At 48.3% G+C, this 25,928-nt stretch overlaps 1 protein-coding gene across 2 annotated transcripts in view; it reads right to left on the reverse strand.

The window, feature by feature from the left end:
• LOC126521192 (intermembrane lipid transfer protein VPS13A-like) overlaps window positions 1–25,928 on the reverse strand; it is an 820,642-nt gene that overhangs the window by 191,507 nt on the left and 603,207 nt on the right. For both annotated transcript variants that reach the window (XM_050169804.3, XM_055065737.2), the window contains one exon: window positions 19,809–19,943. In XM_050169804.3, the coding sequence (XP_050025761.2) occupies window positions 19,809–19,943 (135 nt within the window). The remainder of the gene's footprint in view (window positions 1–19,808; window positions 19,944–25,928) is intronic.

A 25,928-nucleotide genomic window follows, 5' to 3' on the forward strand; every position in this document is an offset into this window, starting at 1 on the left:
ATAAAAGTTAGTTTTGTCGTTCACAGTATTGCTACTGTGTTCTTCTATGTCACCACCACGTGACATCTGGTGGAGGTGCTTTACGTTCATGTACCGGACAGTCCCGACAAGCCGTAATTCAAGCCCGGACCGCAAAGAGAACACCAACGTAGTCCCGGACCATCGAGCAAGTCGCCGTCTTCAACAGCTGCCCCCGGAGCACGGACTTCTACCTGAGAAGACCAAGAAGATTGTGGCCAAGGCAACTCCAATGGCAGCCCCAGCGTCCCCCATCGTGCAGCAGCAGCCCAGGGAACCACCAACGTTCCGCGGTTCCACATTTGAGGAACCGGAAAGCTGGCTGGAACCGTATGAGAGGGTCGCTACGTTTAACAGCTGGGCGAGCGACGACAAGCTGCGACATGTCTATTTCGCATTGGAGGACGCCGCCAGAACGTGGTTCGAGAATCGAGAAGCCACGTTGATGATGTGGGACCTGTTCCGAAGCGGTTTCCTGCAAACATTTACAAGCGTCGTGCGAAAAGAGCGAGCGCAAGCTCTACTGGAGACCAGAGCGCAGCTGCCGAATGAGACGATTGCGATCTTCACTTAGGAAATGACCCGTCTGTTCGCCACGCCGACCCGGAAATGTCAGAGGAGAAGAAAGTCCATCTACTGATGCGTGGTGTAAAGGAGGAACTTTTCACCGGAATGGTAAGAAGCCCACCGAAGACCGTCGACGAGTTTCTTCGTGAGGCGACGAACATTGAGAAGACACTGGAATTGCGGAACCGGCAATTCAACCGACGCACCAAGCCAACAAGCTACGCCGGCGTTCAGTCAGTGGCTACCGACGACCTGCGCGATACCATCCGGGCAGTCGTACGAGAGGAGCTTCAAAGGATCTTCCCTTCATCGCAACCTCAAGTGGCCACAGTCGCCGAAATTGTCAAAGAAGAAGTTCAGCGATCGCTCGGAGTTCCCGAGGTACAATCACAATCATCGCAGCCCCAGCCATAAGCGATGACCTACGCCGCCGTTGCCCGCCGTCAAGGTCCCCCTCCACAACCGCGCCAGGGCCCTGTAACGCCGCAATTCCGTCGACCACTGCCGCCGCTGTCAGCACGCCCACCCGTCACCCAGTGCAGCTACCAGAGGAAGACAGACGCTTGGCGCGCTCCTGACCACCGCCCGCTCTGCTACCACTGCGGGAAAGCCGGCCATGTGTACCGCCGATGCCCATACCAGGAGATGGGACTGCGAGGTTTTGCCGTTAACGCGCCGCGGCCACAGATTGGCGAACGACCTCGCGATATCGCCGACTACCTCGCCGCCACTCAGTGGAGCCCTCGACGACCTTTCCGTTCGCCGTCACCAGGCCGCTACCTGTCGCCGCAGCGCCGACCATACACTGGCCCAGCCCGGGGCCGGTCCGTCAGCCCATATCCGGAAAACTAAAAGCAGCAACCGATGGAGGTACGGTTGCTGTTCGTCGAACTGACGAAGATCCTCCGCCGCCGCCGAAGACGACGAAGCAACCATCTCGACGACCTAATGACGACACGCTGCCGTCCTGACGAAGTCAGGAAGCCAAGACTACACCGACGAAAGACGACTTGACGACGCGATGTTCAAGCTTCAGTTCAACATGACGCAGCCAATACTCAACTGCAACGCCAGACAAAGAACGACCGACCTCGACGTGCTGCTCGACGGCCACGCAGTCACTGCCTTAGTCGACACAGGGGCCGATTACTCCATAATGAGTGGATACATCGCCACCCAGTTGAAGAAAGTTAAGACCGCATGGGAAGGCCCTCAAATCCGGACCGCTGGAGGACACCTCATCACGCCGACTGGAATCTGCACGGCAAGAATAACCATTCATGACCGGACTTACCCTGCCGCCTTCAATATCCTCCAACAGTGTTCACGAGACGTCATTCTCGGTATGGACTTCCTGAACCAACACAGCGCAATCATCGACCTGAAGTCAAAATCGATAACGCTGTCGGAAGATAAAGCGATACCACCGGAGAGCCCTCGTAGTCACCACGCCTTGAGTGTGCTCAAAGATTAAGTGAGCATTCCGCCTCGCTCCAGCATTGTTATTTCGGTCGGCACCAAAACACCCGCTGATGTAGAAGGCGTCGTCGAAGGCGACCAATGTCTACTGCTAGACCGTGAAATTTGCGTCACAAGAGGGATAGCTCGACCGCATGGCGGGAAAACTGAAGTGTTGCTGACAAACTTCAGCCAGGAGTTCAAACACATCAACAAGGGCACGACGATCGCGTACATCGAGGAAATTCTGGAAACCAGTAATGCGTTTGTCCTCTCGGATTCCACCGCATCTACGCCGATGACCATGGTTCCCGAACCAGAATACGACATTAATCCAAGTCTCCCCATGATTAAGCAACAGCAGCTCAGAAGTCTGCTCCGACGATACAAAGGCTGCTTTTCGACGTCATCGAGGATTCGACAAACACCAGTCGCCAAGCATCGCATAATCACCGAGGAGTGTGCTCGACCACTCCGCCAGAGCGCTTACTGAGTTTCCCCGCGAGAACGTGAAGCTATAAGAGAACAAGTCGACGAAATGCTGCACGACGACATCATCCAGCCGTCGAAAAGCCTGTGGGCATCCCCTGTTGTCCTGGTAAAGAAAAAGGACAGAACCTTACGTTTCTGCATCGATTATCGTCGTCTGAACAAGATCACGAAGAAGGACGTATACCCCCTCCCACGAATAAACGACGCATTGGATCGGCTCTGCAACGCTAAATACTTCTCATCGATGGACCTCAAGTCTGGCTATTGGCAAATAGAAGTCGACGAAAGAGATCGCAAAAAGATCGCCTTCATCACCCCAGACGGCCTCTACGAGTTGAAGGTTATGCCATTTGGACTGTGCTCGGCGCCTGCAACGTTCCAGCGCGTGATGGACACGGTTTTAGCAGGATTGAAGTGGCAGACGTGTCTCGTTTACTTGGATGACGTTGTTGTCTTCGCCAGAAATTTCAACGATCACCTTAGGCGGCTTGCAACAGTACTCGAGGCCATCAAGTCATCAGGGCTCACTCTGAAGCCAGAAAAGTGCCGCTTCGCATACGATGAGCTTCTGTTCCTAGGCCACGTCATCAGCAAGTTTGGAGTCCGCCCCGACCCGCAGAAGACAGCTGCCATTGCAAAGTTCCCGCAGCCCACCGACAAGAAGGCAGTGCGTAGATTTCTTGGCATGTGTGCCTACTACAGGCGATTTGTCAAGGACTTTTCACGCATCGCTGAGCCACTGACAAAGCTAACTAAATGTGACGTCGAGTTCAAATGGGAAACGCCACAGGCTGACGCATTTCAAGAGCTCAAACGACGCATGCAGTCGCCGCCCGTACTTGCGCACTACGACGAGCACGCCGATACTGAAATCCACACTGACGCCAGTAGCCTAGGCCTCGGTGCCGTCCTAGTCCAGAGAAAAGATGGACATGAACACGTGATAGCTTACGCTAGCCGGTCGTTGTCAAAAGCGGAAGGCAATTATTCTACAACGGAAAAGGAATGCCTCGCCATCGTTGGGGCTACAGTGAAATTTCGCCTTTACCTATATGGCAGGCCATTCAAAGTGGTCAGCGACCATCACGCGTTGTGTTGGCTAGCTAACTTAAAGGACCCTTCAGGACGGCTGGCACGGTGGAGCCTCAGACTACAAGAATACGACATCACTGTAACATACAAATCCGGACGAAAACACTCAGATGCCGATTGCCTATCACGCGCCCCCATTGACCCGCCGCCGCAAGATGACGAGGATGACGATGCCCTCCTTGGAATAATAAGCGCGGAAGACTTCGCCAATCAACAATGAGGAGACCCGGAGCTAAAAGCCCTTGTCGAGTATTTGGAAGGGCACACCGACGTTGTCCTTAGGGCATTTAGGCGTGGATTATCTTCGTTCACGCTTCAAAACAACCTACTCGTGAAGAAAAACTTCTCACCAGTTCGCGCCAACTACCTTCTTGTTGTTCCGTCGGCGCTGCGTCCAGAAGTACTGCATGCCTTACACGACGATCCAACCGCTAGGCACCTCGGATTCTCCCGGACGCTGTCGAGGATACAGGAAAGGTATTACTGGCCGCGTCTGACCACCGATGTCGCCCGTTACGTCAAGACATGCCGAGACTGTCAACGACGCAAGACGCCACCGACAAGGCCAGCAGGTTAACTACAGCTGATCGAACCTTCTCTTCGACCATTCGAGCAGATTGGGATGGATTTGTTGGGGCCGTTTCCGATGTCAACATCCGGGAATAAGTGGATCGTCGTGGCGATGGACTATCTCACCCGCTTCGCTGAAACTAAAGCTCTACCGAAAGGTAGCGCAGCCGAAGTGGCGAAATTTTTCGTCGAGAACATCCTGCTGCGACATGGTGCCCCAGAAGTCCTCATCACCGACAGAGGAACGGCTTTTACAGCAGAGCTCACCCAAGCCATCCTGCAATATAGCCAGACAAGCCACAGGAGCACAACTGCCTACCATCTGCAAACGAATGGTCTCACGGAGCGCCTGAACAAGACCCTCGCCGACATGCTAGCGATGTACGTCGACATTGAGCACAAGACGTGGGACGCGGTCCTGCCGTATGTAACCTTCGCTTACAACACGGCGGTGCAAGAAACAACACAGATCACGCCATTTAAGCTGGTCTACGGCAGGAACCCGACGACGACGCTCGACGCCATGCTGCCGCACGTCACTGACGAGGACAATCTTGACGTCGCTATCTATCTCCAGCGCGCCGAAGAAGCCCACCAGCTCGCCCGCCTGCGGATCAAGAACCAGCAGACGACCGACAGCCGACACTACAACCTCCGACGACGCTTCGTCGAGTACCAGCCTGGCGACCGTGTTTGGGTATGGACCCCGATACGCCGACGAGGACTCAGTGAGAAGCTATTGCGACGCTATTTCGGACCCTACAAGGTCATCCGACGTATTGGCGCTCTGGACTATGAGGTCATGCCAGACGGGATTTCGCATTCACAGCGGCGCCGCGCACGATCTGAAGTGGTCCACGTGGTGCGCCTTAAACCCTCTTACGGACGCTGACGAACTTCCTTATTTTTTTGTTTTCTTTGCTACGAGTGCTTTTGTTTATCACTTTCGTTTGTTTGCAGCATCGGGTCGATGCTTTTTTTAAGAGGGGAGTATTGACACGTGTACTTATCTTTATCGGGCGACCACGTTTCGCCGCCTAACAAATGTTATCACACAGTGCGGGACGCGCCTGCATGTATCCGAAGTTTCTGGAAAGTTATCGATGCTTCTCTCCGCTGTCTATTGTCGCCGAACCTTGCGTTATCTGATTTCATCGCCTGACGCGAATGGTGTAGAACTCTGTGGAAGGCATGCGGGTCCCAACGATTAGTCTGCAATATTCGACGACTGCTCTATAAAAGCCGACGCGCTTGACCCGCTGATCAGATTTTCGACGATCGCCGAACGCGTTCGCCGCTATCGTTGTGCTATAAGTGTAGCCTGTCTTGTGGGCACAGGTTCGCCCAATAAAAGTTAGTTTTGTCGTTCACAGTATTGCTACTGTGTTCTTCTACGTCACCACCACGTGACAATATGCTTCTTTCGAAATATTTAATCTTAGTCTTTGAACCTGCTGCACTTGAGCATAGGTAGAAGTATTGTGATCAGCTTTTCAAAGGACTGTGCAAGGTGGCAACACGAATGCCTACAGCAGCTCTATTCGGCCCACATTAACGAAGAACATTGCGTCTGTGCACAACCATCAAACTCTGGATGTAGCACTTATTAAAGAAATGCAATGAGACAAGAGTGGAAGATGAGTCAAGCCTTTGAACTCTTCCCAGAAATCCACCTTTTTCACAGCATGATGGCGCAAAATGTTTTGGAAAGGTTGTGCACGTGGCCTGATTGTGGAGGCAAGTCCCCCTAAAAAATAAAAGTGCACAGATGTGCACTACTGCAAACACCCGTGCTGTGTACCGCATTGCAACTTCACCGATAGTTCTACATTCCCATGGTGCCGAAAATGTGCATAGTATATGACTGCAACTCCATGTTTAAACGAAAAGTGACCGGAGTGTGCTGTGACTGACAAAGTAGCCACCTTTCATTGACGGTTAACAAATCTATAGAAATACCCCTGCGTTACACAGGGGCGACATACAAAAGGATCTCATTGCTGACGAAGTTTTCTTATAGCATTGGCCCGCTCGTGCTGGTTGTGAGAGCGCGTGCCTGACTTCACATACTTGTGGTAACACTGTGTCGATACAAGACCCACAAGTCACTGACGCCAAATATCTTGACCAACTATTCAGCATGGTGTGTTGCTTGAAACTATTTTATCATACTAGACTGATCATGCAACCGACTAGCATGAGTTGTCGCAGTGCAATGAACTTAGTACACTCTAGTAATGGGCGACTTTAATGCAAAAGTGGGGAAAACGCAGGCTGGTGAACAAGCAATTGGCAACTACAGCATCGATTCTAGGAACCCTAGAGGAGAGATGCTGGAAGAATTCACAGAAAGGAATAAGCTTCGAATAATGAACACCTTTTTCAGGAAGCGTAGCAACAGAAAGTGGACCTGGAAAAGCCCTAATGGCGAAACAAGAAATGAAATTGACTCCATACTTTCTGCTGATCCTAGCATAGTGCAGGATGTAGAAGTGATAGGTAGGGTAAAGTGCAGTGACCATAGGTTAGTGAGAGCTAGGATTCACCACAATTTGAAGAGAGAAAGAGCAAACTTGGTCAAGAAGAAACAGGTCAACTTAGAGGCAGTAAGGGTAAAAGCAGACAAATTTAGGCTGGTACTTGCCAACAAATATACAGCCTTAGAACAGAGAGATGATAATGATGACATAGAGATAATGAATGAAACCGTAATCAGGCTGGCTCCAGAGGCAGCAATTGAAGTGGGAGGCAAGGCACCAAGGCAACCAGTAGGCAAGCTCTCCCAGGTAACAAAGGACCTAATAAAGAAACGACAAATAATGAAAGTGTCCTATACTCAAGAGATAAGATAGAATTCGCAGAGCTGTTAAAACTGATCAACAAGGAAAAAATAGGCGATATTCGAAATAATAACGTGAGAAAGACTGAAGAAGCTGTAAGAAATGGACACAGCCTGAAATCAGTGAGAAGGAAACTTGGCGTAGGACAAACCAAGATGCATGCACTGAAAGATAAGCAGGGTAATATCATCAGCAATCTCGAAGGTAAAATAAATGATGAGGAAGAATTCTATACTGACCTGTACAGTACCCAGAGAACTCCATTCGGAATGATAATGAACAGGATACAGAAACTCCTCCTATAGCTAGAGATGAGGTCAGATGGGCCTTGCAAGACACGAAACGGGGAAAAGCGGCAGGAGAAGATGCAATACCAGTCAATTTAATCAAAGATGGAGGAGACATAATGCTTGAAAAACTGGCGGCTTTCTATACCAAATGTTTATCCACTGCAAGGGTCCCAGAAAACTGGAAGAATGCAAACATTATACTAATACACAAACAGGGAGACATTAAAGAACTGAAAAATTATAGGCCCATTAGCTTACTCCCACCAGTATTATATAAAATATTTAACAAAATAATTTCCAATAGAATAAGGGCAACACTGGACTGTAGTCAATCAAGGGAACAGGCTGGCTTCAGGAAGGGATACTCTACAGTGGATAACATCCATGTCATTAATCAGGTTATCGAGAAATCCGCAAAGTACAATAAGCTTCTTCATATAGCTTTCATAGATTACGAAAAAGCATTTGATTCAGTAGAAATACCAGCAGTCATAGAGGCATTGCATAATCAAAGAGTACAGACCGCTTATGTAAATACCTTAGAAAATATCTACAGAGATTCCACAGCCACCTTAATTCTACACAAGAAAAGTAGGAAGATACCCATAAAGAAAGGAGTCAGACAAGAAGACACAATCTCTCCAATGCTATTCATTGCGTGCTTGGAAGAAATATTCAAGCTATTAAACTGGAAAGGTTTGGGAGTAAGGATTGACGGGGAATACCTCAGCAACCTTCGGTTTGCCGGTGACATTGTTCTATTTGGCAACACCGCAGACGAGTTACAACAAATGATTGAGGACCTTAACAGAGAGAGTGTAAGAGTGGTGCTGAAGATTAACATGCAAAAGACAAAGATAATGATGAACAGCCGGGCAAGGGAACGTACAGGAATTCAGGATCGCCAGTCAGCCTCTAGCGTCTGTGGAGGAGTACGTTTACCTAGGTCAACTAATTACAGGGAACCCGGACTATGAGAAGGAAATTCACAGAAAAATAAAGATGAGTTGGATGGCTTAATTACGGCAGACATCGTGAGCTCCTGACTGGAAGCTTACCGTTATCATTGAAAAGGAAGGTATACAATCAATGCATTTTACCAGTGTTGACATATGGGGCAGAGACTTGAAGACTGACAAAGAAACTTGACAAGAAATTGAGGACTGCGCAAAGAGCGATGAAACGAAGAATGCTAGGCATAACTTTAAGAGACAGAAAGAGAGTGGTTTGGATCAGAGAGCAAACGGGTATAGACGATATTCTAATAGACATTAAGAGAAAAAAATGGTGCTGGGCAGGTCATGTAATGCAAAGATTAGATAACCGTTGGACCATTCAGGTGACAGAATGGGTACCAAGAGAAGGGAAGCGCAGTAGAGGACGACAGAAGACTAGGTGGTGCGACGAAATCAGGAAATTTGCGGGTGCTAGTTGGAATCAGCTGGCGCAGGACAGGGGTAATTGGAGATCGCGGGGAGAGGCCTTCGTCCTGCAGTGGACATAAAATAGGCCGATTCTGATGATGATAACATTAGAAGAATTAGTGAAAATGGTAAAGTCATTGCCAGCTTCAGCTCCAGGTGCTGATTGCATAAGTACAGCAATGATAAAAATAATATGTGAATTGTCTCCCCAGGAGTTCCCTAAATTTATAAATTTTTCAATTCAGAATGCATGGATTTATCCAGATTGGAAAGTTGACAAAGTAATTCCACTACTTAAAAAGCAGGGCAATGGATACACAATAGATAACATTAGGCCTATTTCACTCACTTTAAATCTTGTACAGTTAATCGAGAGAGTATTGTATGGCCATATTGAAAGGTGGATAGGTGACAACCAAATATAAAGTGACTCTCAAATACGATTCAGGCCCAGGCGCTCAATTTGGTGTGCTCATGTTGACTTGGAGAGTCGAATTCAACTCGCTCGCCACGACAACCAGTACACGGGGCCTTAGTGACATTAGACATTACGAAAGCGTATGACAGTGTCGATCACACCATCTTGATCGACAGACTTGAAAGTGTGAATCTCCCACAACATATAATTGCATGGATTCGTAATTTCCTGAGTGGACATACATTTTATTTCTATCAAAACAATATTTCTTCTCGATGTTACAAAGAGACCAGGGGTGCTCCTCAAGGTGCTGTACTCTCCCCCATTTTTATTTACTATTTTACGGAGTCCCATTCCTACACACCGTGACGTGCAGGTATATGTATACGCTGATGATATTGCATATTTTTCAGTGTAAAGCGATATACATAGCCTTCACAGAGCATTGCAGTCATATTTGAATCAGATTGAAATGTGGCTTAAAGGAATACAAATGTCGCTAAATGTCAACAAAAGTGACATCATAGTTTTCCTCTTAACTTTTCCCGTCCTGATAACAATGACGTACGATCAGGAGACAATTCCACAGGTACAGTCATTAAAATATCTGGGAATGATTTATACAGAAAAACTTGGTTGGCGGACACGCATAGAATACATAGCATCTAAAGGAGCAAGGACTGTTGGTTTAATACGAAGAGTCAGCAACAGTCATTTTAGGCTGCGCAGGGATGATTTATTGTATGTATGTCCGCCCCATTTTGAAGTTTGGTTGGGTATTATTTTTTGGAGGTCCTGCTTATAAACTACACACTCTCAGAAGAGTACGCATTTGGGCTGGTTGGTTCATGATTACGAGCAATAAAAACAGCGCAATACGACGGGACGAGTGAGGGGACACAGACAACAGCGCTGACTAACAACCAAAGTGTCTTTATTCTTTCAGTCAGCATATATATGCTCCGCCGCTATCTGAAACCACAGATTCTACATAATTGGGCATGTGCAGAGGAAATCGCAATTAATGTGATAGGAAGGCAATCTCCTTCGGAAGGAGAGAAATGGACGGAAGGCTTACACATGCTTCGCCACTAACGTGAATGTGGAAGGCTTCGGATATAAGGCGTGCGCAGTCATCACGATACTTTGACAGGTAGGTTACACCTTCGAAAGATGGCTTGCAGCCGCATTCATTGCAATGCAGTGACAATTGACTATCTTTTGCCCGTTCTTGAAATTTGTTTAAGTGCTCGCGCATGCGGTCATTGATGCAACGCCCCGTTTGGCCGATATAAAAACGCTTGCATGAAAGGGGGATCTTATACACCACACAGTCACAACAGTCACCAACAAACCTCTGTCTGTGCTGCTTTTTACAACTTTTTTTGTTGTTATTCATGCTTACCCTATTGACTTGGTGGCACAGGCTACCTAACTTATTTTTGGCAGTAAACAGCAATCTGACGCCTGCCCTGCTGACAACCTTCTTGAGATTGTGCGCAACCTGGTGAACATATGGTATAACCGCAACCATTTGCCGTGGGCGATTCTCAGATAGAGCAGCTGCCGACTGCTTTCCTTTAAGGTTCGTTGCGAGGCTTTCAGCGATGCTGGTCAAAAGTGGTACCGAGAAACCTGCGAGCTTCAGTCTGGCTACTTGCTTTTCGAAGCTTACCTCCACTTGGTGGTCACAAGACCGGATGAGGGCCGCCTTCATGCAGGATCTTGCTATAACGCGCTTGACAATCTCTGAGTGCGCGGACGAAAATGGAAGAAGGTTCTTATGATACCGAGGAGCATAACCCCAACATACATGATTGCTTAAGAACGTTAGCTCCAAGTCTAAGAAATGAAGCTTGTTGTCTGACGGATGCTCCGTGGTCAATTCGAACGAATCTAGAACTGTGCGGAACATGTCAAATATTATAGCAGCAGCAGGCTGCGCGTCAGTGGCGTTAGTATTGTAAAAAATTAGAAAGTCATCGACGTATCGCATCACTTTTACAGTGCTTGTCTGGCTGAGCTTAGTTACAAGATTGCGGTCATAGCTGGCTAATAAAATGTCACTAAGAACAGGGGCTATACATGAACCGATGCACACACCTTTCTTCTGTATAAAAAGCTTATCCTCCATTATATACAGAAGAAAGGTGTGTGCATCAGTGACTGACGGAATGGGGCTTGCCTGGCTCTCCGAGAACGATGCCAATCCAAAGTCGCAATATACCGGCATTCCCAGGCATACCACAGCGCAGCAGCACCGGATTTGCCTCTAGGTAATATAGTGAGAAACTCTATGGTAGGTGGTAGGTGAGTACGACCACGACCTACTGGAACTCCTAACCTGCACAGATATCCTGTTTCCATGGTAGCCACTTGTGCCCACTCTCGTTCAACTATTGGCCGTTGGTGTTGCTTTTATAACCTGTAATGACGTGCTTAAGGGGAGAAGCCAGGACCTTGAGAGGCACATTGAGACTGGGCTACCTAAGCTTAGAGAGGCCTCCAGGAGGGTGCAGGCGACCATATGCACTATCCCAGAGGTCTGGGGCCAGACTGACCAGATAGAAAGGAGGGTGGTTGAGGCCAATCGGGTCATTAGAAGTCTGAGCCGACGACTCGGGTACAGTGTGATGGAGATCAACGGAGATGTGTACGGAGCTGGCTCCCGGCCTTTTGTACAGGATTGCATTCATTACAGTGGTGCCACTGGCAAAAGGATAGGGAGCAGGATGGGTCGCCAGGCAACAGCTTGTTTAGGGGGACCCAGAGCCCAGAAGGAACCAGTGTAGGCATGGACGATTCGAGGCAGGAGCTACAAACAAGCAAGCATCGGCACTGCAGGAGAGGAAACAGAAGTAAGCACCAGAGCCAAATTAAGTCAGACATAAGGTTTATTAGCATGCAACGTGGTAGAAATAGGCTAACATGGGAGGAAATCGAAGAGCAACTAAGGCAGGAGAGCTTAATGGTTTATGGGTTTGTAGAGACAAATCTTAGGGACATGGAACAACCACCCTGAAACCCTGATTATGCATGGGGATACTGCAACAGAGTTCAGGGTAACAGAAAGGGCGGGGGAATCAGAGCACTCATTCATAAAAATACAAATTGGCAAAGGGAATGCAAGAAGCAGTTATGGCTGAAAGGCAAAGTAGCCGAGGAGAAAACATTTCTAGGCTTTGTATACCTTTGGACAGGATCAAATGCTAAAGAGGAAAACCAAAAATGTTGGACTGTATAGCAGCGGACATCAATGAGCTAGGAAAAGGATGTGAGATAATTGTTTTAGGAGACATGAATGCGCGTGTTGAAGATATGGATGGGTACACAGACTTCACAGGTAACATGGTGCTGGATATCTATGAGAAGTGTAACTTAGTTGTCTGTAACTCTACTGAGAAGTGTGACGGGATCATAACATGGGAGGTAGGGGGTCGACACTCGACAATAGATTATGCATTAATGTCACTTAGGATGTACGATAGATTGGGAGCCATGAATATAGATGAACAGGGCTCCAGATCTATATAGGTAGCAACCACAAACGTATCAAGTTGAGTTTTAAGAGGGAAACTAAAGCAGGAACGAGGCATGAGGAACAGCCAGATGGGATTTTTAGACAGCTTTGACAAGCTAGACAGCTTTGAAGATGTCCTTGGTTGCTAGTTCCAATTACATTATCACGTCATCATCAACTGCTGATGCATTACAAGAAGCAGCATACAAACTGAGCACTGAGCAATTCCTGGAGCAGTGCAGCAGGACTACTTTTGACAGTGGCAATGTTGTCAAGTGTGTTGCTAGCACTGCCATTAGCAATAGTGCAGAATGCATCTCGCTGATGTCTCAGCTTGGCTCTCGATGACCAGCTCAAGCTGATCCAGAGATCTGAGAAGATGGCAAGAGCCAGCGGATGCCTGGACTAGGAGCTCTGATCATTAGTGATTATTCCGATTATTCTTTTAATAAAGTATATATCTATCTGTGAAGGGCAGTGGTGGCACCACTGCTTTGTGTTGATTGTAAAGGAATAAATCAGCCATTGGGGCCGCCCAAATTCCTTCATAATACAGGCAAACTTGTCGTGTTCTTTATTGTAGAGGCATTCACAATAGAAATGAAAAATAGGAATCTGGCCTAGACCAAATTGATCTTTCATTAAACAGGCCTTTTCGCTGTAGAGGCATTCGTTGTACAGGTGTTCTGACTGTACACATTGATGCTTCATCAGAATATGATACAGGTTTAAGAACAACATGCTGCATATTCTCTCATACAGCATGAGTATGTCTTCCTCACACAATTGAAAAGAAAAAAATTTGGCAGAACCCATGTCACGATGACTGTCAAGGATGACTGTTTAGCACTGAATCACTATATTGACACAATGTATTGTCACCGTCAAAACAAGTTATGTATGAGGCATGAACTGCAGTGGCACTCCTCTTTCGGACTTCCATGAGAACAGTCGGCGCCATCTAGCAGCGTTAAGCTTGCACGTGGCCTCTGAAATGCATGACACACTGATGCGTGCGAACGATTAGAAGTGCGTCAAATGGCAGCCAGGCTCCTCTCTCGAGCTTCTTTCTGGACACGCTGCGCCATCTAGTGGCACTGCCAAGAAATCTGCACATGGCCTCTGAGCCGAGAAGCATAGCGTGCTGGTGCCGGCAAAATGCTGAGAATTGTTCCCTCACGTGCTGCACAGCCAGTGGCACATACTCAGCGATCCAAGTTGGTGAGAGGTTCATTAAGGAGTGGCACATACCAAACGCATTCATGGCACAGCTCGCTAAAGTGTCATCGTTAAAAGACCTTCATTGAAAAGCAGCATATACCCAGTGCATTTGTTGCACAGTTTGCTAAAGTGTCAGGTTGCTGTCCTTGAGGAACCCTTGTGACTTGGGTTCAATTTGGAGAAATTTAAAGGATCTTTTTCGTCATTGTAGAGCAGCACATTCCCTGTGGTATATACCTAAGTACCCAAGTTGGCACCAAAGAGGTTCATTGAAGACCATCACAGAACGAGTGGCATATACCCAATGCTCAAAGTCGGCGTCAAAGAGTGAGTGAACACCAGTACTTGTCCAGTCCTGCATCTACAGTGACCTATGTTGGCATTAAAGAGGCGAGTCCCACGGTTGGTTTCGAACCCTGTTCCTCGGCACAGCCACCTGATGCGCTACCCATTCGACCCATGGACCACCCAGCGACCCAGGTAGGTGGGAAAACGATTAGATACTGTAAGTAAGAAGTGCGCAGTGCAGAGCTTCGCAGCCGCATCGCCAGCACTACTGAAGTGGGGCTTGGGCTAGACGGTGTTCCTGTGTGACTAGCTAAGCCTACGCTGTTGCGTCTTCCTGTAGGCGTCCTTCGTGTCGTCCACAGTCGCGTCGAACTTCTTTGCCATAATTGGTGGAGGCTTGCTGGGTCCCCTGCAATCCTGGAATTGCGCAGCCGGACTCTCCCTGCCATCATGACCACCGAAAGTGCCACAAGCTTACCATGACCTGCTCCCCAGTCCACCGTGTGCCCCGGCACATTCCGCAAGCGGGACCCTCCTATCTTCAGCGGCACTGACGACCACGACGTTGATGACTGGCTCTAATCATACAAACGCGTCAGTCTGAACAACAAATGGGATGACATCATGACATTGATCACCGTCCCTTTCTACCTCACTGGAATTGCCCACTTATGTTTTTGGAACCATGAAAGCGAAGTCCCAAGCTGGACGGTGTTCAAGACAAAGTTCAGCGAGGTCTTTGGTCACCCTGCTGTTTAAAAGCTTCGTGCCGAACAGCGTCTGCAGTCGTGCTCTTGGCAGCTTGGTGAAAACTTTACCAGCTACATCGAAGATGTCATCGATCTCTGTAAACGCGTCGCTGCATCCATGACTGAGGGAAATAAAATCAAGCATATAATGAAGGGTATCGACAAGGACGCATTTCAGATGCTCATTTCAAAGAGCCCCTCTATTGTTGCCCAAGTTATTGAACTGTGCCAAAGCTATGACGAGCTCCACCGTCAACGCCTCCTCACCCGCCGTCCTGTTCCCCATCAAGAATCGTTGTCCGGCTCGACCTCTCCTTTTCCAGATTCCACCCTCTTCTCGCAAATCAAGGCTTTCGTCAGGGAAGAAGTTGCTCGCTAGCTCTCCCTCATCTCTAACTCGCTGGAATCAAGTTCGTCCCTTAGTCCAACCCTAGGACACGTTATAGAAGAACAAGTGTCCGAGGTCCTTCCTCTAGAACGGGCGCCTCAACTCACCGCCCCATTGACTTACGCCGTCGCACGGCCACGGCCACCGACCTTCCAGGCTCCGCCTCTCGACACCTAGCCCTGTTTTTACCTCTCCGCCGCCATGACCTCCAGTCCATCGAGTAATTAATCCCTGGCGCACAGCGGACAATCGGCCCATCTGCTATTCGTGCGGTATTCCCAGACACGTTGCACGCCTGTGCCGCTGCCGTCCACTACATCCACGTGATGACCCACGCACAGCCGCGTACGACCATCCGTTGTCTTACCCTCTGGATCGCGATTTACCCCTTCCCCACCCAAGGCTTCGCCAAGTTTCTGACCGCCTTTCTCCTTCTCCTCGTCGTCGCTTGCTCTCCCCGATGCGTCGGCATCCCTCTCCTGCTGACACGGAAAACTAAGTGGCGCAGTTCCTGAGGCAAAAACTGCGTCATCGCCGCAACGCTTAAGCCCTCTTCTTTCGTCGCCCAACGTTATTGATGTCGCTGTTGAAGGTGTCTCTGTGCTTGCCCTCATTGACACAGGTGCCGCCATATCTTTGATTGCCGAAAAACTATGCCACTCAATACGAAAAGTCACGACGCCTTTCTTCGGTCCTTTACTCCGCACGGCCACAGCACAGCACGTCCAGCTGGTGTCTGCGTGCACCGCCACACTTGAAATTCGAGGAGCACTCTACACAGTCCAGTTCATCGTTCTTCCCCACTGTTCCCACGATATTATTTTAGGTTGGGATTTTCTCTCCTGTCACCAAGCTGTCATTGATTGCCCCCGTGCAGAAGTCGCCTTCTCTTCGCTTGGCAATGCCATATCTGATGACGTTTTGCTTTCCTGCACCAAGTTGTCCCTGAGTGACGACATCCAAATACCTCCGCACGCATCTGTTCTGGCACCTGTATCCTCTTCCGTTGTCTCCGACTCTACCGCACTCTTCACACCTTCGACTGCTTTCGTTCATCGCCACCTCTCACCTCTCCCAACTGCGCTGCTTAGCCTTCAAGCTGGCTCGACTCACTTTCCTGTATACAGCCACTTCCCATTCCTGATTACGTTGCTTCACAGTGAATCTCTTGGCACTGTGGAGCCTTATGACACCATTACCACGTTAGAACTTCCTAATGGATTGTCAGAGGTCAACACGCTCTACTGTAGTCCCCTAACTGCCACATCACCTGAAGACGTTTTCAACCATGTCGTCGACAACGCCTTAAACCCCAAGCAACGCCATGACCTTTGTCTCCTCAAAAAATGTCGCCCTGCTTTTGACAGCCATACCACTTCTCCGGGCCGAACGACGACTGTATGTCACCGGATTGACACCGGTTCTCACTCACCGCTACGGCAGGGACCATACCGTGCATCGTTGACAGAACGACGCATCATTGATGAGCAAGTAGGTGACATGGTAAAGTGTGGTGTCATTGAACTATCCGACAGCCCATGGGCATTGCCAGTTGTCTTAGTTAAAAAAAATGGCTCGATCCGCTTCTGTGTGGATTACTGTTGCCTAAACAAAATAACTCGAAAGGATGTTTATCCATTGCTGCGGATCGATGCCGCCTTAGACTGCTTACAAGGTGCAGAGTTCTTTTCCTCCCTCGATCTACCCTCTGGTTACTGGCAGGTGCCTATGGCTGCAGACGATAAGCCTAAAACTGCTTTCATCACACCAGATGGCTTATACAAATTTCGTGTGACGCAATTCGGACTTTGCAACATGCCCGCAACTTTTGAGTGGATGATGGGCACTATTCTTCGAGGCCTCAAATGGAACACGTGCTTGTGTTATTTGGATGATGTAGCAGTGTTTGCACCAGATTTTCCTACTCACCTTCATCGCTTGGAGCAGGTTTTACGCTTTCTCAGTGACGCTGGCCTCCAACTAAACCTGAAAAAATGTCACTTTGGGGCACGCAAGCTGACAATTTTCGGACATGTCGTGCCGAAGAAAGGCGTTCTCCCGGATGCTGCTAAGCTCCGCGCTGTTAAAGGATTCCCAAGGCCAACGTCTCTAAAGGACTTGCGCAGTTTCATTGGCCTCTGCTCGTACTTCCGCCGCTTTATTCGAAATTTCACTTCGATTATGGCACCAATGACAGAGCTTCTTCGGGGAGACCCCAATCTTTCTGCATGGTTCCCGGCTTGCAATGTTGCCTTTGCGACGTTACGTTGCCTGCTCACAACACCACCAATGCTGCGCCATTACGATCCAACTGCTCCCACGAAAATCCATACTGATGCTAGCGGTGTTGGTCTTGGTGTTGTGCTCACCCAGCGAAAGCCTGGCTGCCAAGAATATGTTGTTGCTTACGCGAGCCGCACTCTCACGAAAGCTGAAGCGAACTATTCAGTCATGGAAAAAGAATGTCTAGCCATCATCTGGACCATCACAAAATTTTGTCCATACCTGTACGGCCGGTCCTTCGATATCGTTATCGATCACCACGTACTCTGCTGGTTGTCGTCTCTCAAGGAACCCTGCGGCCGCCTAAGCCTGGTGGGCACTGAAGCTCCAAGAGTACGATATCCGGGTTGTCTACCGCTCAGGCAAGAAGCACGCCGATGCCAATGCTCTTTCGCGCTTGCCTGTCCATGCCAACATTGTCAGTGTCTCCATCCTAGACGACCCACTTCTCCCATTCGCTTCTGCCGACATGGCTTTGAAGCAGCGCAAGGACTCCTGGATTTCATCTTTGATAAATTACATCTCTGATTCACCTGCACGCCCACCATCTCGAGCATTATGCCGACAAGCTTCGCACTTCGCCATCCGTGACGGAATCATTAATCGCCGTAACTACAGCTCCGACGGCCGCAAATGGCTGCTTGTAATACCCCGGCAGCTCCGCACTGATGTATGTGCTGCTTTCCACACCGACCCTCAGTGCGCACACGCTGGTCTCTTCAAGACCTACACCAGACTACGTCATCGATTTTATTGGCGTGGTGTGTACACACTTGTGCCAAAGTACATTCACTCTTGCACAGAATGTCAACGCCACAAGCCTGATCCTTGCCGCCCTTCTGGACCAATGCAACCTTTGCCGTGCCCTTCGCAACCATTTGACCGGGTTAGGATAGACTTATACAGACCTCTGCCATACACAGCTGCTGGCAATCGCTGAGTCATTGTAGCTATAGACCACCTCCCGAGGTATGCAGAAACGGCCGCTCTACCAGCCACGACGGCTCGTGACGTTGCCTCCTTCCTGCTTCAACTCTTTGTTCTACGTCACAGCGCTCCCCGTGAACTCCTGAACGACCGAGGCCACGTCTTTCTCGCCGATGTCAATCAAGAACTTCTCGCTGAATGCCTCGTCATTCATCGCTGTACCACCGCATATCACCCACAAACAAACGGATTGACAGAGCGCTTTAACCGAACTTTTGGCGACATGCTTTTGATGTATGTCGCCTCGGACCACACCAACTGGGACCTCATCCTTCCCTATGTCACGCATGCCTACAACACGGCACCCCAGTCAACGACGGGCTTTTCTCCCTTCTTTCTTCTATATGGCCATGAACCATCATTTCCCATTAACACTATTCTTCCTTACCGTCCCGACTTATCAGAGGGTACACCGGTTTCCAAAGCCTCCCGCTATGCAGAAGAATGTCGGCAACTAGCTCGCTCCCTTACATTGCAAGAACAAGCGCTACAGCAATTTCGTCATGACGACGGGCGCCCCCACCACCAGTTTTCGCCTGATGCCTTCGCTTGGTTGTGGGTGCCTCCTGCTTCAACACCAGGTGTCTCCTCCAAGTTTGTATCTCAATACCATGGACCTCACCGGGTTCCATGCCAAACTTCTCCAGTGAACTATGTTATCGAACATTTGATGCCCCCTACAGACCTGCGACGCCGAGGCCGCGAAGCTGTGCACGTAGATTGGCTCAAGCCGTAGCACGAGCCCTTCGTCCTCACAACGCCTTGAGTCTCCTGTGCAGCTCCGTCTTCAGCGAGGGGGAAGTTGTAAGGAAGAAGCGCCCTGCAGAGTTCCGCAGCCAGATCGCCAGCGCTACTGAAGTGGGGCTCGGGCTAGACGTTGTTCCTGTGTGACTGGCTAAGCCTACGCTGCTGCGTCTTCCTGTAGGCGTCCTTCGTGTCGTCCACAGTCGTGTCGGACTTCTTTGCCATAATACAGACAGACAAACAAACAGATGGATAGATAGATAGACCGCTCCCGGAAAATGTGTCAAGTACCCTGAGAATGCTAATGCACCGAAAAAAGAAAGCGTTGACCTCGTGACATAAATGTAGCTTGGCACAGGGCACAATGTGTTACTCCAGCAGTGCTCTTCTTGGCCTACTAGCAACAGGACACAGGATACAAAACAACACAAGAAAAGGTTTTCCTTTGGGTATTGTTACCTGAATCCTGTGAACCTTGACCAATACTAGAGCCTGACGATCTGACTGTCGGTACTGCAGCCACAGTGCCGGATGGTAAGTGCGCTGCAGTGATCCATAGAAAGGCTTGGTCATCTGCATCTTCTCAAAGTCCACCTGCGAAAACAGGGTCATTGCTATGACACAGCTATGCCACATTTATTTATTTATTTATTTATTGGCTAATTAATTAAAAATACCTCCAGGGCCCAAAAGCAATACAGGAAAGAGTGGTGAAAAAATGGCAAGATGTGCAGCTTAAAAAAAAAAAAAAGACAAGGCATCTTGTAAAGCCATCTTTAACTCGTGATCATATGGGTGGCATCACAAGACACAAGAGCAGAACTTTCTGACATTATTCACCTACAAACCACTGAATCACTCTGAGGAAGCAGTAGTATAAATTAATCGGATGTTAGTAGACATGCCATAGCATGTTTAGTGTCTGTCACAAGAAAGACAGTAGTGCTGGCCCAAAAGACTACTAGTCGACACCCTATAGGCAGTGTTGAAACTTAACACTGGCATCTAGCAGCAGCCTTGCAGTGTGATGTGCCCTCCTGCCATGCTGGCGACACCTCTCACTCTTAAATGTGCCAATTGCATCTTATGAGCACACAGACTCTTTGCCCGAAGGTTATTGTGTTTGATGACTGGCTAACTTGGTTGACAGGCTCTTAGAGGTGATCTCCTGAGAGAGGTGAGGCAGCATTGTTGTTGGGCACTGAGTGCGACACAGCTGGGACTGTAGTAGGCACATTATATGAGCATATACTCAATGCTGATGAAGTTTGCCTGTGGCACAGGTCATCTAAGGAGACTACACGAGTCTTTTGAGGTGGTGATCCTTTGCAGTCTAGCCAACCTAAGCTGCCTCAGAGAGCTAAGGCACGTTTCCCTAGTGAAATGCACCTAACTTTTTATTTTCACAAGCTCACAGCACATGCAATCTGGGACATGCTGACTGAGGTGTTCCCTCATTTTGGCATTCTAGTGAAGATGACCATGGACAATGCATCCTACTTCACAGCAGAGGTGTTTGTGGTTGTGTGTATTGCCTGTTGCATTAAATGCTGCAAGATGACCACGCATGCCCACAAGATAACCTGAAAGAATGGTTTAACTGCAACCTCTAGCCCTCCCTCATGGTGTTTTGCCCAGCAACACACTGATTGGGATGCGTACACCTGAACAGGAGGAGTTTCTTTTTACTGTCACTAGTGAACCGATCAACAAGATACACACCCAGTTGTGATGCCCATGAAAGGTCTTTGCAAGCGAGAGTGAATAGAGTGATGCTATGCATATTTCTATTGAAAATGATCTTGCAAAAATATCCTTATTGTCGTTTCACTACCGGTGAAGTATCGCTATGGCACTTTCAATACAATATCAAGAATTCAGGCTTCCACAGAATGTTCAGTTTGGGTATCACTAATTTCACTTTGTGTTGAACCTCAATGCACTTTCCGCCTTAAGAGGACAAGATTGCACGATTGCTCGGTCAATTCCTGAATCCATTTGACATAGGTTGGCCCACTCACTCATGAGTGCACTCACTCACACTCATTCACACTCATTTCAAAGGCGTCAGTGCGAGAGAGTGTGAGTGGAAGTGAGTGCAAGTGAGTGCCAATGAGTGTGAATGGAGGTGAGTGCGAGTAGAGGTGAGTGAGTGTGAGTGGAGGTGAGCATAACTGAGTGCTTGTGAGTGTGAGTGGAAGTGACTGTGAATGTCGTGGTCTCTCGCTATGCTCATGCCACACATGCTCAGATATTGTGCATGCCGGACAACCACCATGGGTTCGAGCACTCCGAGCTGCCATGAATGCAGAGTGCCGCGCCTGCTCCAGCCTGGTGTGCATGCGCTGCTGCGCCCCGCCGGTCCCAGCTAGGGGGAAGGTGAGAGACCAAGCGCGCAGCAAGGGAGGCCTTAGGCGAAGCTCTCCGGAAGCAACAAAGAACATTTTTTAAGCTGGGGTTTGGCACAAACTTAAGTTTAAACAAGATGTCCGAATCTAAATCTAATTGCAACACAATACATGGTCACTGGTGGCTGCTAACGGCATAACAACAAAGAGCAAAGAACCCAGCAGTACCCTCCTATCTTCAGCGGCACTGACGAACACGGCGTTGATGACTGGCTCTCATCATACGAACGTGTCAGTCTGAACAACAAATGGGATGACATCACGACATTGACCACCGTCCCTTTCTACCTCACCGGAATTGCCCACTTGTGTTTTCGGAACCACGAAAGCGAAGTCCCAAGGTGACGCTGCCCATCCTTCAGCCAATGCCTGCCATCGTGTGCCCGATAGCAGAGAAAATGGAAACAGAAAGAAACAGACGAACAGGTGGGGGCACGATCGGGCGGCGCTGCCTCAGGACATCGAGACGACTGAGGCCCACTGAGGCCGGGACCCCGATGAGCCAAAGTAACCATCGGCAGGCGGCGGACAAAGGGGGCCACCGCCGGCAGAGAGGAACATGAACACACCTTCATAAGCCTGATGTGGTTTCCTTAGACCCCGTCTTGTGTGTGCATACCCAGAGCGCATGCAAGCAGGGCCCAAATCCCACCACAAAGTCAGCCAATTGATGAAGCCCGTTGACCTTCCGGTGGGCAGGACGACAGCTGAGTGATCGAGTTTTACAGCAGAGCTGTACATCGCTAGGGTTAGGTGACGTAGGTGGATAGGTGGATAGGTGACAACCAAATATAAAGTGACTCTCAAATACGATTCAGGCCCAGGTGCTCAATTTGGTGTGCTCATGTTGACTTGGAGAGTCGAATTCAACTCGCTGGCCACAACAACCAGTACACGGCCTTAGTGACATTAGACATTATGAAAGCATATGACAGTGTCGAGCACACCATCTTGATCGACAGACTTGTAAGTGTGAATCTCCCACAACATATAATTGCATGGATTCGTAATTTCCTGAGCGGACATACATTTTATTCCTATCAAAACAATATTTCTTCTCGATGTTACAGAGAGACCAGGGGTGTTCCTCAAGGTGCTGTACTCTCCCCCATTTTTATTTACTATTTTATGGAGTCCCATTCCTACAGCTGGAAAACTTTTCCCGCATGTAAAACGTCTGTGTAGATTGCCAACAGCTTTGGAGCAGCGCACAAATGCCGACAATCGCATCCCCGCTTACGTTCCCCGAGGAGGCATGCAGGAACATAACAGTACAGTTGTTCGACCCGAAACGAACTCACTGGATCACTGAATGCAGCTTTGCAAAAACATAATCACCAAAGAACATTTCTAACACGATGAGATGCTAACACTTCGCTTTCTTTCGTGTCGAAAGCACTGCTTGCTACCAGCATCTTTTGCTTATTCGAGAGGCCAGCTCCTCGCAATCGGCTCGTACATGTAGGGAGCAACGACGAACTCCTCAGACAAACGCAAGCTCCCGAAATTTACCATTACTGTCTCAGCAAAACAACAGCGCCAAACCACCTTGCACCGTGCTTCATGTGTAGCTGCAGAGATCGGTCCGGACGAACACCACTGTTGACGTCACGAGACGCCTGACCAATCACAGGCGGAAACGAGGCGCGCGAGCTGCCCCGAGTCTGCTGCTGCACTTTTCGTCAAAATAAAATCTGTTTGCGCTTTCTTTCGCTCAATTTTGATGCGATATTCCAATTCGGAGGGTTGAAAACCATTACCTATAGTTATTCACTCATTTTTTCTGGAAAACCCTTCAGCTTCCCTTTAAAGGGGCCTGAGGCTGGGTCGCGCATTAAAATAAAGAACATTTTATACCCTTTATAGAGGCTGCATTCCGACACACCCCAACATTAACCTTTGGCAGCCTAGGAGTTCACTGCTTCGAAAGCAGATTCGATGGCAGATCCCAGTATGAAAAATTGCTCAACCCAGTTGGAAATTTCCAATTGGAACGAATTGGATATTTCCAATTGTGCTTTGGGACACTCACTGGAAAAATCCAACAGGTCCTATTGGACCAATTGTTTTTTTTTTAAACACAATTAGACTCAATTGGTCTCTGAACTAGACTCGGGACCAACATGAAAACGGAAAGAAAGAGAAAAAGAAAAGCCTAGATGGGCCCCTAACTTGATGTGACACAGATATACTTGAAACTCCTTTTAAGAAGCACACTCATACATGAACACACTACGGCAATTCTCTTGATTCACATACCCAACACTCACGACTTCACTATGAGAGATGCAAGTCAGGTGCTATATATGTGAGCAGAATTTGGTTGACCAAGTGGTGCCAGTGGTACATGATAAATTGGTAAAATTTCAAGATAAATATTTAATGTGACAGAAAGCTAAACGCTTCTCTCCATTGATCACACTAAAATACAAAGATCTCTTACTTTAAAACTAAGATTATAATTATGCTATTATTATTATAAACTACGTATTCTACTGTTTTGCAAGATTACCCATCGACTTTCAATTGGGTCCATTTGGGACCACTTGCCATACCAAGCTCCAGTGATGTCCAACTGAAACCAATTGGACTTCTCATGATGCCCAATTGGAACTTGGGCCTCCGATGGTGTCCAACTGGAACCAGTTGAGTCCCACTAAAAAATTCAACCAAACTCAATGGTTACATTTTTTTACTGGGATGCGGCAAGATTTCGAACTTATCGGAACACAGCGAATCGCAGTTCCAATGGGAGGTGTGATGACAGGCAAACACCTCTGGCATCTAGGAAACATTCTCTGGAAGCCCAGAAGAGCAGTGCTTGGTCTGTTCACCGCCCATTTAGCAACTGAAATGGTGGTCTCCACTGCGCGGGGTGTAAGAAAGTGGTGTCATGGCACCCAGGAATCAAGCACACTGATCCATCTTCTATGGAGACTGTTGTGACGCAACCTAGCATTAATTTAATTATGCCCCAAAAGCTATTATTGAATCTTACCAGAAGTTGAAGGCAAGAGAATTGCTTTTTGTTCCCGGAATGCCTGGTATTAAGTTGTGAGTTATGTTGCAGTGCAAGCAGACTTTTTTTAAAGCCAAAACGTGCGAGCTTCCAGTACAAGGTCCCATGAACCTTTGAGTAGGCTAACGTTGTGGAGCAACAGACCATATTGCAAATAGCCCTGCATGTAAGGTGCGCAAGTGTAGATGTTGGCGCTACTGGAAGATTGGGCATCTAGATTTTATGTTTCGTGTGGTCATTCAGCGAAAGTTCGACAAGTCGACGACGACGACTCTGGCTCACACAGCAGCAAAAAAACTATTTGTGTTGTCAAGGGACACAAACACGGCATTTACGCATTCGTCTGCATGGAAAGTCAGGCTATCTCGCTTCTGGTTAATACGAAATCATCGGTCACTATTCCAGCAGAAGAACTCCATCGCCATTTTTTCACAAGTACTTGCCCTATGAAGCCTACCTCAGCACAGTTTTTCGACTACTCAAAGTCAAAAATAGGAGTTTAAGGATGCTTTATTGTATCAGCTACATTCCACGACAAAAGTGCTTGCACTAAAGAGTGCTTGCAAGTGTCTGTGGGCACCATTGTTCTGGGCCTAGATGCCACTGCGGCACTACAAATGAAGATTGAAGGTACATCGCTTCAGTGTCTTGCATTGACCCCTAGCACTCCTGTATTGCCATCTGAGCTACGTTCAGAGTACAAAAATCTGTTCGACAAACAGCTTGGACTTGCCAATGGATTCAAATACAGAGTTAAGGATTGCGATGTTCATTTCACCCGTTGCCAGCAAGCTCCGAAGGTTGCCCGTTTCCCGAGCAAGTGTCAGCTGAATTACAGAAACTTGAAGCACAAGACAGACGTTATTAAGCATGTTGATGCCTCTCAGGGGGTTTCTCCAATAATGGTGGTTCGGAAAAAGGATGGATCAGTATGAATTAAGATGCATTGATCTGCTATAATTGTTGATAGCTTTCCACTTCCACAGACAGAAGAGCTGCTGCATAGCTTAGCTGGCGCCCAGCGATTTTCGAAGCTGGATTTAGCGTCTACTTACCACCAAATGGAACTCGACCCTGAGAGTCGTGACCTAACAACCATTATTACGCATGATGGGCTCTTTCATTTTAAGAGAGCTTCGGCTCCATCAGCAT

This window comes from Dermacentor andersoni, chromosome 6 (genome assembly GCF_023375885.2).
Source record: "Dermacentor andersoni chromosome 6, qqDerAnde1_hic_scaffold, whole genome shotgun sequence".
Taxonomy (NCBI): domain Eukaryota; kingdom Metazoa; phylum Arthropoda; class Arachnida; order Ixodida; family Ixodidae; genus Dermacentor; species Dermacentor andersoni.